The following is a 17155-nucleotide window of genomic DNA, read 5'->3' on the forward strand; positions in this document are numbered from 1 at the left end:
AGACTTTAGAATACACATCAAATGGCAGGCTAAGTTTTGAAAGGGGGGGGGGGGGGTTAAAAAAAAAAATATATATATATATATATATATATATATATATATATATATATATATATATATATATATACATATATATATATATATATATATATATATATATATATATATATATATATATATATATATATATATATATATATACACACACACACAGGGTTGTAATGAAATTCTTGTGACGGCTAATTCTCTGCATTACATTTAAAATAATTGTTCATAGAATTAGATCTAGCTTAAAAATGAGCTGTGGTTTGTCCATTCTTAAAAATGTAGCATGCCCCTTGATTTTGTTTAAAAGAAGGGCAAGGATGGATAATGTTTTTGTGAAGTAAACATTCAGGCTAGTGTGTTTTTTTCCCCAAAATAATTTCCACCTGTTTCTTTCATGATATTGTGTGTGTGAGTGTGTGTGAGAGACAGTGAACTTCTCACTGGTATGTGCTGGGTTAGGGTTAAAAAAAAAAAAAAAACTCCGCTCCCCCAAGCCCATCAGCCTTCCTCCCCTTCACCTCACCTCTTCCAGAATCCTGGAGTCACCACTGGGCTCAAGACATCTACTTTGTAGCAAAGAAACATAAACGGCACTAGACCTGTGTAAACACTGTATTTAGTTCCTGCAATCTGAACTCTATTAAACATAACCCATTTGGTTCTGTATAATTAACCAAATGTGATTGAGTTGTATTGCTTTCTATAATGGGCTATCTGCAATGCGTTATATTGTCTGACAGGATCATTTCATTGTTCTGAAAACTACAGAATTTTCCCTGGAAACTTTGACGCGTGTTAACTTTATCAATCCTATCAAAGACACAGAGAATAATTGTAATTATTTTATTTGTTTACTATATGAACATAATTTAGATCATTTATTTAACAAAGAAACTACAACAGTAGAAGACAATAGTACAGTATTTCCTGATAGATTTCAAAATGTCACAATCTTCAATTTTTGACAATTTTTGTTAAGTATATGAAAAACTTCAAAGCGGTGTGTACAGTAATTCAATAAGATAACATAACATTCAGCAGGTTTCATTCAACTTTATAAAGCTATATTAGGTAACTATTATTATTATTATTATTATTATTATTATTTATTATTATTAATTTCTTAGACCCATGGCCAGCTGAGAGAATTTGAATACTGATCTTAAGCTTAAATTCAGCCTAACCCTAGCCCTATCCGAAAGAATACAGTTTTACATTGGTTCGTCTTTCTGGTAAAAGGTAAAGATCGTGGCCTTCCACACCTATGCCAAAAAAAAAAAAAAAACGCTTCCGAAACCATGTACAGAAGTCTAGTCATGCTTTAATAAAAATGGCATTTTACAAATTTACAGCAATTTCAGAAACTTTACAATGTTCTCTTCTGAGACACTGTCTTTCATGCAAGAAAAAGCCATCTGTGAAAACTTAAAAAAAAAGGTTCAGCACTTTCAACATATAGAGAACCGCTTGATCTCCATGAAGCACTGCAGTTATCTTTCTTGTTTAAGAATGATGTTCAGTAACATGAATTGATATCTCTGAACACATAATGCAAATCTAACTCTTCTTTACCCTTTTACGAATACACCCCCCCCCCCCACCCCCACCCAAGCACGTCAAACTTTTCAGTCCAACTTCTGGAAGACTTCCTTATGGTGACAGCTTAAAAAAAAATAATAAAGCTCTCCTCTGACTTTTCTCCATTAAGGTCTGACATTTCTATTTATCAGTGCACAATCTCTCTATGAAAGACCCCCTCAGCACTTGACACTTGAGACCCACCTATCTTCCTCTGTTACTGCTCTCAACACCCCGTCACAAGGTATCTCTTAATTGCAACTTCTAACTTCACAGCTGTACCTATATAAACTGTAATTTATCATATTACTGGAAATTTATCATCCAAATGATGCACACAGGAAACCTTCAAAGATGCTGCTTATGGTGCCACATTTATCAGTCATGCGCTAGGTATCCTGAAAGATCCATGTTACACAAGCAAGGTTTCTTGACACGGTAGGTGACCTGAACTAATGTACCTGTCTAGCAGTAAACTTTTTGGTGATTTAAAAAAAAAAAAAAAAAACACAGTCTAAAAATAAACTTTAAAAAAAAATCACAAAGTATTGCCAAACCATGTGCATGAATGCTTTGGGTAATGAAGTGTTAAATCGTTTCTATAACCTGTACTAATCCAGGCCAAAGCACACAGCAACCTGCTCCCCCACCTCATTTGGTGGCACTCACAACCTGGTGAACCTGCATCCCATTCACGCATCACTCTGGTTCGAATCTGCGTTAAAACTCACAAAATTAATGATGATTGAATGTTTTTGTTTATGTTTATTGCACAGCATATGACCTGAGCGGAGATATCTGTTTGTGTTATTCACAGAGTAAATTCATTGCAAAGTGAATTTAAATACTTCTAATTGTACATTCTACATAGGTACTGAATGTAAATTAATATTCGTCTGTTTTTTCATCTATGTTTTTTTTATTCCCTGCTGGGGATGGAGATAGTGAAGGTTGACGTATGTACTCCCGTCAATTTGTATGTCACATTTACATTTGTACACATATCTAAATAACTGCTTGTTGAACTGATAAAACTCTTCACCGCCAGAAGGGGAGGAGCCCCGTCCACCTTGGCCACTAGAAGGGGAGGAGCCCCGTCCGCCTTGGCCGGCAGAAGGGGAGGAGCCCCGTCCGCCTTGGCCGGCAGAAGGGGAGGAGCCCCGTCCGCCTTGGCCGCCAGAAGGGGAGGAGCCCCGTCCGCCAGAAGGGGAGGAGCCCCGTCCGCCTTGGCTGCCAGAAGGGGAGGAGCCCCTGCCGCCTTGGCCATCAAAAGGAGAGGAGCAGGAGCTGGTTCTGCCACCTTCACCGGCAGGAGCAGAGCAGCAGGAGTTGCCTCTGCCTCCGCCACCTTCACCGGCAGGAGCAGAACAGCAGGAGCTGCCTCTGCCTCCGCCACCTCCATTGATAGGAGCAGGGCAGCAGGAGCTGCCTCTGCCTCCACCACCCCCACCAGCAGAGGATGAATGCCTGCTGGTATCACTTCCCCCACCATCACAAGGAGAGCAGCAGGAGCTGCCTCCGTCTCCACCACCACCAGAAGCAGAGCAGCAGGAGCTGCCTCTGTCTCCAACCCTGCTAAAGGGAGAGAAGCAGGAGCTGCTTCTCCCTTCAGCATTGGAGGGACCAGGGCAGGATGCCGGCATCGCACCGCCCAAGGATGCCACGTCCGCACCACCCAAGGATGCCACGTCCGCACCGCCCAAGGATGCCTGCCTCGCAACGCCCAGGGCTGCCTGTCGCTCTGCATCGCCTGGGGAGGTTTCTCTCTCTCTTTTATCCCCTAGGGTCGCAGAGGGTCTCACTTTGCCTGGGGTCACCTGTACCTCCTCTGCTTCGCCTGGTGTTGTCGAGGGTCCCACTTCGCCTGGGGCTGCCTGTCTCTCCTCCGCTTCGCCTGGGGTCGCAGAGGGTCCCGATTCGCCTGGGGTCGCCGAGGGTCTCTCTTCGCCTGGGGTTGCCTGTCTCTCCTCTGCTTTGCCTGGAGCCGGTACTAGTCCTGCAGGAGCGCAGGAAGCACTGGGGCCGGCGCCTCAGAAAAGGGGGCGGCCGGCTACAAAGAAGGGGGTGGAGGTCAGGAGACCAGCGCCCCCAGCCACACTTTCGTGGCAGGATGTACGGTGGTCGGAGCCCCACAAAGGCACCAGCCCCCAGCCGCACTTTCACGGCAAGAGGAACAGTGGCTGAAGCCCCGGAAGAGGGAGCTACCAGCCAGGAAGACATGGGGGGAGGACATCCCACCATGGTCACCCCCATGGATTACTCCAGACCCCTCTTCCGGGACACTGAGACTGAGGGGGGAGGTGGCCGTTGGGGCCATGTGTGCTTCGCACAAGGAGGGGGATATGTAGCAGGGCGGTAGGAAAGCCCTGCTGTTGAATCATATTGTTTGTTTATTTTTAGAACGGGGTCTCCCCCTCCGCCCCTGTGTTGTTATTTTGTATTTGTTTATTATTTTGTATGATGGTGCAGCCGTGCGTTTCTGTGTTATTATTTAAAAAATGTATCTGACGGCGAACCGCCGTGCGTTTTTGTTTTGCAGCATGGATGAAACCCGTGCAGAAGGTGACCATCTCAATATTAATTAAGTGATTAATTTATTTAATTTAATGGTCACCTGTATAAAAAGCCTGCAGCTCTCCATGTTAAGAGGGTGTTCAGAAGTGGAGAACGTGAGAGCGAGAGGCAAGATAGTTAAAGAAAATAAGGATCCGTGAAGGCTACTGCCCAGCCGGACCTTAATTTATTTGTGGTCCTGATTTATTTTGTTTAATTGTTTTATTTCTGCTCTGCGAGCAAGTATTTATTTTTGTTCAAATATTTTATTTAATTTTTTTGTTCTTTAATAAAATGGCGCATGCGCCACTGCATCGTACCTTCTGTTTTTGTTGTGCTTTCTTCTGGTCTGGGTCACCGCAACGCCGTTTCCTGCCACAGGAGGATTTGCACATCCATGGAATTTAAAACAGAATTGCAAATTGTGGCAAAATGTAAGAAACATGCCTAAACACACAAAAACCCCTGAAGAATATGTCCGTGATTTCATTGTGAAAGAAGGTACAAGTACTGTTAATTTACTACACAGATTGTGACTGAATAAATAAATAAATAATTTTGGAAAGCAACAAAAAACAATACATTTCATACAGTATATAAAAAACGAAAGCCCCAAAACAAACAAACTGTTTATCTACATAAAACTTGAAAATAGCTAAAAAATAAACACAGAAAAATGAAATGAATAAACACCAAACACAGAAGCCCCACATATACTGTAGTTAACTTAAATTCTAGCCACCATTTTGGTATTCTTAATAATGCAGACAAGTTTCTAAAAGTGTTAAAAACAGGTTAAGTTCATCCTGTTCCTAGGAGTGGATTGTTGAGTCTTAAAGGACTAAGTGATTTTGCCTCAACAACATGACCAGGTAACCCATTCCATACACCCACCACTCTCTGTGTAGTGTCTCCTTACCTCTGTCCCAGATCTGTCTATCTGCTCTTAATTTCAAACGGATTCCTCTGGTCCTGGTTTTGGTACTGTGATTAAACTATGTAAACTTTTTAGACTTCATTCATTTTCCTGTGTTTAATGTAAGGTTTTGTTAAATCTACTGCTTAACACTGACCTGTCCTTGCAGCTATGTAAATTTGCACCCAGCCCGAGGTGGCTCCATGTCTGAAGAATCAGGATAAGAAACTTTTCATGATTCTTTTCATGATTCTCAAAGACCAGTTGTGACCTCGGATGACCCTTGTTTATGTATGAGTTGTTTCACAGGTGTGGTACACAGTCAACCCAGCTAAAGCTGGTTCTGATTGATGCACAAACTTCTGCTAGGAGTGCCGAGTCTTGAAGTGCCTGCTGGCACTCCTCCAGTGAAGCGGGTCCAACTCTGTTCATTGGTGAATGGAGATGTTCACTCCCTCCAGGTGTAGTGCCACACCCAGTAGGCAGTAACTTGCCGAGTATATTAATGCTTGTAAGGTATTTTCGCTGCTCAAGATTCCATCTACGAGACCTGTAGGTTTTTACCTACAGCTTTGTGGCTCAAACTCTTTTGATTGAAGTCACCTGAAGAAGACTGACTTGTTATTTTGAAGAAGAAGAACAAACCTATTATTACACCTTATTAATTTTGACGGTTCAAATTTGTTTCTGGCTACAGACAGATCACTTCCACCCCCGCTGTCAGGTTTGCTACAGTTTCACTTCCTACTGCAAGTCCTTCATTTCACATAAGCAGTGTTTGCACGTTAAATGTCTTTGCACCTGAAAAGGGAAACTGTCACCAACAGCCTACTTTCCTGTGCTTAATAAATTACTGAAATGTGCTGCCAGTGACATGCTGTTAACACACTGCTACCATAATGCTGAGTTGAATAAGAGGAAGTGGACATGTACTACCTGAAAGTAACGCATGCAAACTGAGAGCTTTATTTACCTGGTTAGAGATTAGAAAATAATTCCACAAATCCTACCCTTCATGCATGCCCCTTCGCTATCTCAAATGTACAGTTATGAATATGTTCTAGCCTTTTTTATTTATTATGATGATGATGATGATGATGATGATGATGATGATGATGATGAACAGGACATATACTAAAGGCTTGCTTGCACATCTCGTGAGAGTCAATATCCAAACCATCTTAGATAAGTCTTAGATAACTTAGATAACTTTTTCTGCACACAGCTACAGTCTCAAGTTCTAAACCTAACTCTATTAATCAAAGACTTAACTTGCCACAGAATACTCTCATCAATACCAATTCCCAATGAAACACTCAATATGCGCACAGGAATTAACCAACTGAGCTGTAAAGTATTAGAGCTCATTAGCAAGAAAGTCTTTTGCCATTAGAAAACAGCCTATATTCTGTAGTAAACATTCAAAATTCCCTGCTGATTTTAGATTCTGAAAGACTAGGGAAAAGCTGTCTAAACTCCAGTCTTTGAAAAATTCTGCAGTGCCAAATTGTTGTTGTGTGCATAGCTCAGAATGGTAAATTGAGGTTAAATGTATAAGGAATTGCTGATCCACAGACTTTTTGAATTCTCTAGAGCATGCCCAATTTAGAATGATTTAAGCTCAATTAGGTCCACAGCTTATTATTTTCCTGGAACAGCCAAAACAAAAAAGCATACAAACAAACATGAGTTTTGTTTGTCAAGTCACTGCTCTGCACCTGAACGTTGCTTTGAAAAAGCAAAACAAGATATAACAACATATTGGCTGCAGTGCTTTACGAGAAAATATTTCATTTCATTGAGGGGTTATGTGACATCATAAACTGCGAGAGCATAGCACTGCAGCCCATATGTTATATTTTTATATTACATGGATTTTAAAAAGATGTTGCTGTTCAAGATATCTATCAATGCTACTCAAAACAGAACATACTTTTCTGGGTTCATTATTACTGCCATCTCTTTTCGTAATGCATAAATGACAAGAACAAGTACTGAACTCAGAATAGTATTATATTTAATGAACTTATGATAACTTTAATACTTAGGATAAGTAATAATTGAATATTGGGGGGTCAAACTATATATTTTGCCCCCTCCACACACACTTTTTTGTCATTATTTATGTATTATACCTTGTTGTGTTTGGCATCGGAGTGCTTTAAAATCTTTAAAATAAAATATAAAAATGGAAAAGTATTCAGGGAGGATGGGCCACATTTATAAACAATTATAATAGATTCTCCCTACAGCACGAACACATTGGTTTGACCCAAGGTCTGCACAGTGGCTAACAGTAAGAAAAAAAACGTTTTTAAGTGAATGTGAACTTGGCAGGCAGTCAGGAGAGACGACTCAACAAAATATTAATACTTAAATACAGGCATATATTTAATATTTACTACTCGCAAAAATTTATGAAGGAAGGGAGAAGACCATTATTATTTTATTATTATTATTATTATTATTATTATTATTATAATTATAATAACAATAATAAAAGAAAAAAAGGTAAGGAAGAGAGAGTATCAGACCGTTATTAAAAATTAAACAATTTCAGGTTTTATAATAAAAAATAGGGTAATGTTGCCACGGGGCCATGAACAAGTTCAATTCTTTTATTTTTTTTAACTAGATTAAGCAGTAGTAAATATATCAAAAAGTGGCATTTTACAATCACACAAGCCTGATTATATTTAGTGAAAATGTTGGCTACAATAGTTTTTTCATTAAACACGTGCAATTTAGTTGTTCTTTGCTGATGTTAATGTTCAGCTTTCATATCGAAACATGTGTACTTACTAATAATTTAAACTTCGTTTAATAATAAACATTTAGGTATGTTATTTCCCTGAATGACCAAAAAGATGTAGAAATAATGGTGATTGACAAAAAGGGCAACTCAATATTTACCAGTGTAGCTCATGATCACTAGCATAGCTACACTGTAGCCATCTGGGACGGTTGCCACATCAGAGTGAGTATGCTTTTTTTAAAATTATTTATGTGTTTGGGGGAGGGGGTCAGGACAGCAGTGATCCCATTGGCTGGATATCTCAGTTTCAACCAGGGAAACCGTACACTGTAAAATACAGTTACTTAAAAATAGTTACACCCGCTTGCCTATTACAGTGACCGCTAATCTGATTGGCTGGATACGTGTGGTATATACGCTCACAGCCAACTCCACGCAGTTTAAAAAAAAACAAAAAAGTACAGTATGGATGAGGTTAAATATGCACGTTTAGATTTTTTTATTTTTTATTTTTTGATGCAGTGCCAAAAGATTGCCTCATTCAAGAGTATTATAAACATGGACCCATTCAGACTGTTGACCAGAAAAGCAATACTGGTGAGCGTGGCTTCAAGAGTTCCTATAACTTATTTTAAGATAACTCAGAACTACTTTACATCGCAAGAAAAGACTTCTAAGGATGCGAGTGCTGTCGGTTTGGCCAAACACAACTGTACTCTTGTTAACGTATGAGCTGTGTATGGTTGATCTGCACTGCCTATAATACTGTCGTGAATTGGCTGTGTGAGGGCTGGCAGTGTTTCAGCCAATTAACACTAAGCATTGCAATGTAGAGCAGGTGTTTATTGTTTTAACCTATCAGCACCAAGCAAATAATAAATAGTGTTTACTTTCCAAAAGTCTCGTAGCAGCAGGTTTCGCTGTGATTTTTGAGCTCAGCATTATCTGATGACAAATCGTGAAAAACATTCCCTAGCATCCAGCACTACATTTAAAACAAAGCAGAGCAAGGAATGTTTTAACTTAACATAGTTATGTCAATATATCTATCAATAAACAAACCATATTATAACATGTTGTACATGTTATTGTTCCCTTTAATAAGCTGCATTTTGGAATTACAGGTACTGTACAGCATTGTGCAGATATGCCACTGGAACTGGTTCTGCCATTTGGTGCTACTTGTGTTTCTACTTAATAACCCCCCCCCAATTATACAAAATTAGGTACCTCTGTGTGTGTGTGTGTGTGTGTATATGTATATATATCTAATATATATATCTATATATATATATATATATATATATATATATATATATATATATTATATATACACACACACCACACACACACACACACACATACAGAGTACTCAACTAAACTTTGGGTGAATTCTCCTAAACTATCATACTGGACAGCTAAGCTCTTTACCAGTCACAAAATACTTTCAGGTTACAACACAAACACATACACAAAAAGGTTTATACACTACTTTTTTTTCTATTAAACCACGCCCTATAGGACATTGTGGGACTAAAAAGGTTTCGGAGAAATCCTAAAGGATTCTTTTAAAAACATATCCTCCTATAGTACTCAAAAGGGTCTTCCTACAATAGTACTATAGGACATTCTATGGGACTAACAAGGTTTTAAAGAAATCCTACATGATATTCCATAGGACTTGACCAATTTACTATAGGACTTTCTTAGGTTATTTCCGTAACACACAGGTCTCTACTCAGTTTATGTCCAGAGTACTATAAGGTATCCTGAAGTTAAATATATCCTAAAGAGCATTGTGTGTCCAGAGATGTAGTGACTGTTCGGGTTTGTCTGACGGGGCACGTCCGACTGACGTGGAGAATTTATGGACGTGGACCAAAAGATTAAATGTACAATTACTAATAAAACAATTAACAAAACAATTAAATTAACTAAAACGTGCATATGAACATGTTTTCTTTTTTAGCAGGGAGAAATTAACCCTCTCCTTGCTCACAATATTTAGATTGTAGACCAAATTGATCACAACACTATTAGAGTATGATACCATCCCAGTTTCTGGTCTGTAGCTATCGTTATTTCTAGATGCGCTGTTTGAAAGTGGCAATATAGCACTAATAAGACTGGCTGCAACTGGTCTCACGTGACTGGTGCTGTTACACTGGGAACGGCTCTCCTGCATACAAATCTGATTGGTTGAACTGACTTTGATTCCTAGATAAAAAGAGTGTGGGTAGCAGAGGTTTATAATAATAATAATAATAATATAATAATAGTTATGATTATTTTAATAAATAAACATAATCAATAAAATAATAAATTCCATACATTTCATTTTAGTTATTTTTACAGGGTTGTTTATAGTCATCATAAAGAGTGCAAAATACAGCATTTTATTTGGTTTTAGATACCTTTTATTTCTATGAAAATAAAGTATTTTATTTCCAAAAGTGCAAAATCGTAACTGATATTGACTATAAAAACTTGCTCACAGTCTTTTAATACTCATGAGATTCAACATTAAGGAGTTCTACAGTCCGCAGGCTGCCTGTCAGGGCGTCGAGTATCGAAAGGTGAAGTCTTGGACGGGCTGGCCTGACAGTTCATTTCCTGGGTCGGGAAGTCAGTCAGCCTGGAAGAAGGTGAGACTCCGTTGCAGGAACGTATTGACCCAGAAGGTAAACGAAGTAGCAGCTGCAGGCAATAGTCAGCTGCAATTGTCTACCAAGGGGTCATGCGTGATAGCATAAAGGGGCCGGAGAATCATAAATCTTTTCCTTTGCTCGGTTTGTGTTATAAACTGGAAGGACGGTGTGAGACGCAGAGAAAAGCACAGAAAAAATATTCATGAGTGTTTTGTTTGTTTGTTCATGTCTGTTTAAGTAACTGTCTGTGTTTGTATATCACTCGACAGCTAAACATGAATCCGGAGCTGTCGCCACTGGCCAGCACAAAACCAGATCAACACTGCACTACAGTCACTGTTAAACTTGTTATCACGCACCACGAGCACTACAGCACGCATCCGGATTTGGTGATCGTGTATTGTATATTGTGGATGTACAAATTGTGTTTATTATTTGGGACTGCAACACGTTCTTATTAAACAGTGCAATACACATTGCTGTGTATTGCCTGGGATTATTGTATGAGGTCATCAGACCTGGATTTATAAAATAAAGCACCCCTTTTTCTAAACTGGATTACAATTGTCTGCGTGTGATTATTCCTGCACTGCATCACCTCTGCACCTGTTCATTGTCAGCAGCCACTTTGCCACACTCCCATGAATGCTTTAAAAGTTATTAGGAGTAGAAGTAGTATCAACAACAATGGTGGAAGATTTGCAAATTCGTACAAGCTCCCCTCACAGGGATAACTATTACATATTTCTCAATGTTTGGCTTTCCATGGCTTGTTTTTTTTTTTTTTTTTTTTAAGTTAGACATTATATATCACTTGTATACAGTTATCTACCATGTCGCATTGCCTTGGACTTGAGCTTCCTGACTGGTAGATGAAAGTTCTACATTTTCTAACAGACATTAAAACTAGATAGACGGGAACATTTAAAAGGGTAAAATGCACCATGTTGATGTTTGCTTTGTATGCTCAGTCCTGTAATACGAGAAAGCATTACTCAAACAAAATTGTATGAAGATCATTTAAAGATATACCATGTGTACATCAAAGTTATTTAGGTTTTTATCAGCTCATATGTTACAACACTACAGCATAAAAACACTATGTTACAGCATAAAAAACAGATTGGGGACAACATGTTACCATCCTGTGACACCTTGATTAAGCAGCCAAAAAAGACAGGTCCCAGTGTGACCACTTAATCCAGGTTTCACTACTTTGCTTTTACAGCTGCAGTCAAAAGTACACAGCAACCAGCTGAATTACCACAATTTATTTTTCCTGCCAAACCATCACAACACAAAGTGACACTATTTCAAACACATCAGGAGATGTGATTGCGATCACTTAAAAGAGGTTATTAGTCAAAAGCATAAGCACAGCTGTTTGTGGGTCTATAATCTAGATATTGGACAACAATTACCAGTTCAACTGACAAGAGATATTTGATAAAATGTGGTTACTGTTTCACTGATACAGCGAAAGATATGAACACCTCCCAGGCAAATAGGCTTAGAAAACACCCTTCTACATGTGCAACAGCACTCACCCACTAAAACAACTAAGCATTGTCCTGTCCATGCATTGTACTTTCATCCCGGCTCCTTTAGAAGGGTTTACACAGTCACACACAAACACATGCTCACAAATTTAAATATATTGTTAGAATAATAAAACATGGAAAAGCAACTTACAGAAAGAAGTTTCCATGTTATTGGCCGAACTTGTCTTGGAATCCCAGACCAGCTTAATTTCCGCAACACTTCTGTAAAAACAAACAAAGGAGATTAATCATCTAGGCTAGCGGTTTTCAATCTTTTTAAAAAAAAAAAAAAAAATCCACCCTGTAGCCCTTCTGTCTGGAGGTTTCAGCTCCAGTACTTCATTACAATGTTCGCTCTACTGAATGGTACCGCACTTACAACAATATACAATTCATGTCAAGACTTTGTGACTGACAAACAGTAGGCCTAATTCTTAAAACTTTTAATTACAAGTTGAATGCACAGAAAGCAAGAGACAGTATTTGGAAATCTCTTTGGAAATACACGCATTCGCTCTCTATTCAGAATAGTTATTAAAAATAATCTAAAATACTACTTACTTGCCATCTCAGTATAATTACGTGGCATTTAACATTTTTGCAAAATCCAAAACGTTAACCTCATGATAAGACTAGAATAACTAACAATAACACACTTTTCATTAAAGCCAGCATAAAAATAATCCAAAGAGACTCGGTATAACTGTCGACTCTTGTGTTTTCCTCCCTTGTTTTTCTTTTGCAAGTAACACATGTATCCACTTTTTATTATTTATGTTTACCAGAGCATTTATACTTCTAAAGCAGAAAGATTGTGCTTCACTGATTAGTATTTAATTATATGACAAGTTGAAAACTGGCAAGTTTATGAGCAGCACAGAGTGCTCAGAGTGAAAATCCGCTCAATTGAAATCACGCCTGCATACAGGAGGATGATCATTTTGAAACTCAAAAAGTTCAAAAATATAAAGGAAGTTGGATTTAACCTTGTTCTCAGTGTGTCGTCGGTGGTGATGTACTGGCTAATAACAGACTATTTAATAAAAAATAAAAGTGCAACAGAGAAAATTTGTGGTTTTAAAGTTTGTACTGATTTCGGTATTATTTTCTTTGCAAAACTAAACAAATTTTAAAGTCACAGTGATGTTAAGAGGATGATCCATTTTACAGACGTCACCAAGCACGTGTTTGAACACTGGAATTAGATGTGGAGTTCTATGCAAGGGATGACATCTGTACACAAGAGAAGATTGAATTTTACAGGAATTTTGGCAAATAATTTACTGTGATTGGTTGACTTCTGATGTGCGATTTATAATTCTTTCTATTATGGCAAGAGGCTCGAATAAATTGCTAAGGTGGGGCATGAGAACCCCTGATCTAAAGGAATTGTTCCAAATCAGATTTCCTCCTTTTGCTCTAGACATCCTTATTAGTAAATGGAAAACTCCAGGAATCTTCTATGCACAACATTAGCTCAACTATTCTTATGACAATACTCAGGGATTATTGCTCTAGCCAATTATAACCAGCAATTAAGCTCCTTTGGGGTCTTGAAACAGGTACAAACAAAATAACTTGTCGGTACATTTGAGTCTGTTTTATTTAAAAAGTAATACTGTAATTATTGAGATATTATACCCCAAGGGGTGAACATAATTAACCCTCACATTCTTCTACAATGTAAAGACAATTGTTTCTGTAGGTTAGTTTAAAAAAAAAAAAAAAAAAAAAAAAAACGTACAGGAGAAAAAGCTGCATTCTTATCACTACCCTAACTGTCTCGTTATCGGGTCCAGCAGACCCTAATTATTCTTTTGTTGTCTTGACTACAATTTCCCCTTCTGATTTCTTGTCATTAAACATTATGACTCTCTCAGAACGTGCTGCTGCTGATTACCGTTTGCCAGTCAGCTTCAGATGTTCAATTTATGTAAGAATCCTGTGCAAGATAACACCTAAACTAGCCCCAATGGCATGTACTGGAGCAAAAATCCTCCACCTCAAGGCAAAACACCAAGACACAACAACAATGCCTGGAAGGACAAAGAACAGCAGCAAGTAAGAAGAAAGTAAGGAAGGATGCATCTAAAAACAAGCTTCTAGCTGTTTTGGGCCTTTCTCTTTTAGCGGGATATGAAAAAAAACTGACGTTTGCACTCGGGAGCTCTTTGGAGATAAACTCTCAAACCCAATGTATTGAGCCACAATCTCTATCGAAAGATTTGAAGATATTCGTCTTTTTCTGAGGTTTAACAACAACAGACTTCAGCTTTCAGATTCATAAGGGATCTTTTTCTTGCTAACTGCCATAAGAGGTTTGTTATCCATGACTGTGATGCAGGAAAATCATATGCCCTAGATGGAACTGTCTGCACTGAAAAACAATCTGGTGAAGAAGTCCAGAGGAATCTGGGATTAAACATTGTACTGCAATTGTGCAGTCAATTCAGAAATATCGGTTGCAACATAAAAATAGATAATTTCTTCACAAGTATGCCCCTCGCTGAAGCACTGCTCGAGAAAGGACGACACCTGTAAGGAACCTCGGCCAAAACAAGCCAGACATCCCTGCTGTGATGAAGGCTTCTAAGAGTCAAGTTCACAACACAAGATTCTGCAAGGCTGTCATTTTATTGAGCACAATGCATCACGACAAGTCAGTGGATAACGAGAGCCAGAAAAAGAAAACAGATGTCATTAAGTATTAAAACGGCTGTGGTTACATGGATCCATTTGTAGCACTGTTGTATGTTGAATTTGTTATATGAATATAATGGAAAACAATCAATAAAAATCACAGGGAAAAAGGTGGCACCGACCTGATTGACCAGACGGTTCGTACATATATTCATGCATGCTACAATCCAGAAGGTGGAAAATGTTCCTTTGGTACAGAGTTCTGGATGTAGCTAGGCTGAATGCTTACTTGATGTTCAAAACACAGCATCCAGACTACAGAGAAAGGCTGACACATAAATACCGCTTATTCCTACAAGAAATAAACTTGTAAGGGAAATGGTCACACCACTCATGAGAAGCAGGTTGGAAGTCAGTCCTGGGCTTCCTTAAATCGTTGTCGACTCTAATGGAGAAGTGTAGTGTAGCAATCCAAGAACACATGGCACGTAGCCAAGAGCAGGGTCAACAAAAGAAGAAAGGCCGCGAAAACTCCACTCAAATGTGACCGCCATGCGTGCAAGGAGTGGCTGCCTACAGTGAATAATGCTCCTTGGGTCGTTTTGGTCCCTTTATTACATAGCAATATGAAAGGAAAAAACAATGAACACCATTACATAGTTTAGAGCATTTGTATTGTTGTAAATACGTTTGTATTCTTTGGTATACATTATTCAGGCTTTTGCCTAACCTTAAACAAGATATTTAACATTCTATGAAATAAAGGGATCAGCAAGTCATTTTTTTTGAGCAAATATACATTATTGCTTGTACAGGTCTTCCAGACCCAACCACTTGGGTTTTGGGCTGCATCCTAGGGTTAATATTATTAATGTCTTTTCAAATTACTTTAGCCACACTCAAAGCCCAAATTTAGCTTTAGCACAGGTGGAACACAAAGATGAGAACTAAAATTGATCTTTACAGAGTACCTTGTAAAAAAACTGTGTAGAGCCGAGTGACATACTGAAGACCGCTTTTAATGAACACAGGTTACACTGTGAGACTTTATGGGGAAAAGCACTCAATTCATTAAACATAAAGCCATGTGTGGATGTCTTTGCAGTTCACACCTTTGAACACTCATTTGTGCTGTCACCTACAAAAATTAGTCAATGAATCTTGCACCCTGAGCTTAATTAAACTACCTGTTATATTTCCCTATGTGGCATTAATCACACAGTTGGAAAAAGTCTAACTGAAATTTAATTTTTGTCCTTTCTATGAGTCAATGACCTAAAAAAAAAAGTTCCTCACCTCTGTTAAAAAGACTATGTAAAGACATGTTTTCCACTACAGGTCATACATTTTTTGAAAAACAGAAACTGAATAGTCTTAATATGTGTACCATGTGAACAAGTTATTACAGTATCACAGCAGTTGAGCCACCTTTTTATAAACTATGTGGTGGAAAAAGGTTTAAATATGGAGTTTGCTTCATTCCCTTGGACAACAAAGACTTCTTGTTTCCTCTCTTGCTCACTTTGATGGTCATGTCTTGGTTACAATTTAGATTTAAGGCACCCCAGCATTTACATATTAAAATAAAGTCATACATTGTCACTTTGTTTAACATATAATAACCTGTAATTCATCAGCTATATTTTTGTAAATGACTTGACATTTTTTGCAGATGCCACTTTGATTAGATGAAAAACATGGAATGTTGTTTTAAATCCACTAATAATCGCCACCTTAATTACATATTGCACCAGCAGGATGGGGAGTAATCCATAAACATAAGATGCCACCGAGAAGCACACAGTGTTGACACAAAAAACTAAATTGGAGAAAATAAACAAAAAACAAACAAAAAAAAACGGTATTGCTTGGGAGGTAAAATAGCCAGCCAGACTGCAGGACTTTATAATGTTAGCTTCTGTTCGCAGAGCGAAGAATCTCTCATGAGGTGGAACTGAGGAATTTGGAGGCTGAAATAATATAGCAAGGGAGATTGTTAATTGAAATCCCAGAAGAAACACTGTCTCCAGCCTGAGTTATATAATTTATGGCTTGTACCCTGAATTGCGAGTCAAGTGAATACTGTATCTTACAATTTTTCTGATGGTTGTAAATAATTATATTTAGGTCATATATATTTGCTTTTTAGCACAGTATTTTTGTTAGTAAACTGAACATTCTGTATGTTCTGTATTATCCTTGTGTAAATTATGTCGGCTTCACTTGAGTCTGTGTATCAACGATACATACAATATATTGTCACACAACATAAGAATGGGCTCAGAGCAATTAAGAAAAGCAGCCTATATTGTGTAGGACCAGCATTTGCTGTATGTCTGTTATGCAAACAGCGGCATCATAAACAAAAACACCAATTCAATATATACCACTGAAGGTAACAAATATGAACAAAATACAGTTTGCAATGAAAATCCTAAGGCCCAAAATGTTTCAGTATTTTAAAACATGTTTAGAT

The 17155-nt window shown here is 38.2% G+C and overlaps 1 protein-coding gene across 1 annotated transcript in view; it reads right to left on the reverse strand.

Moving 5' to 3' along the window:
• LOC121319753 (TBC1 domain family member 22B-like) overlaps positions 1-17155 on the reverse strand; it is a 201882-nt gene that overhangs the window by 159910 nt on the left and 24817 nt on the right. Inside the window, exon 5 of the mRNA XM_041257529.1 lies at positions 12191-12261. Coding sequence (XP_041113463.1) covers positions 12191-12261 — 71 coding nt within the window. The remainder of the gene's footprint in view (positions 1-12190; positions 12262-17155) is intronic.

Source organism: Polyodon spathula, chromosome 8, assembly GCF_017654505.1.
Source record: "Polyodon spathula isolate WHYD16114869_AA chromosome 8, ASM1765450v1, whole genome shotgun sequence".
NCBI lineage: Eukaryota > Metazoa > Chordata > Actinopteri > Acipenseriformes > Polyodontidae > Polyodon > Polyodon spathula.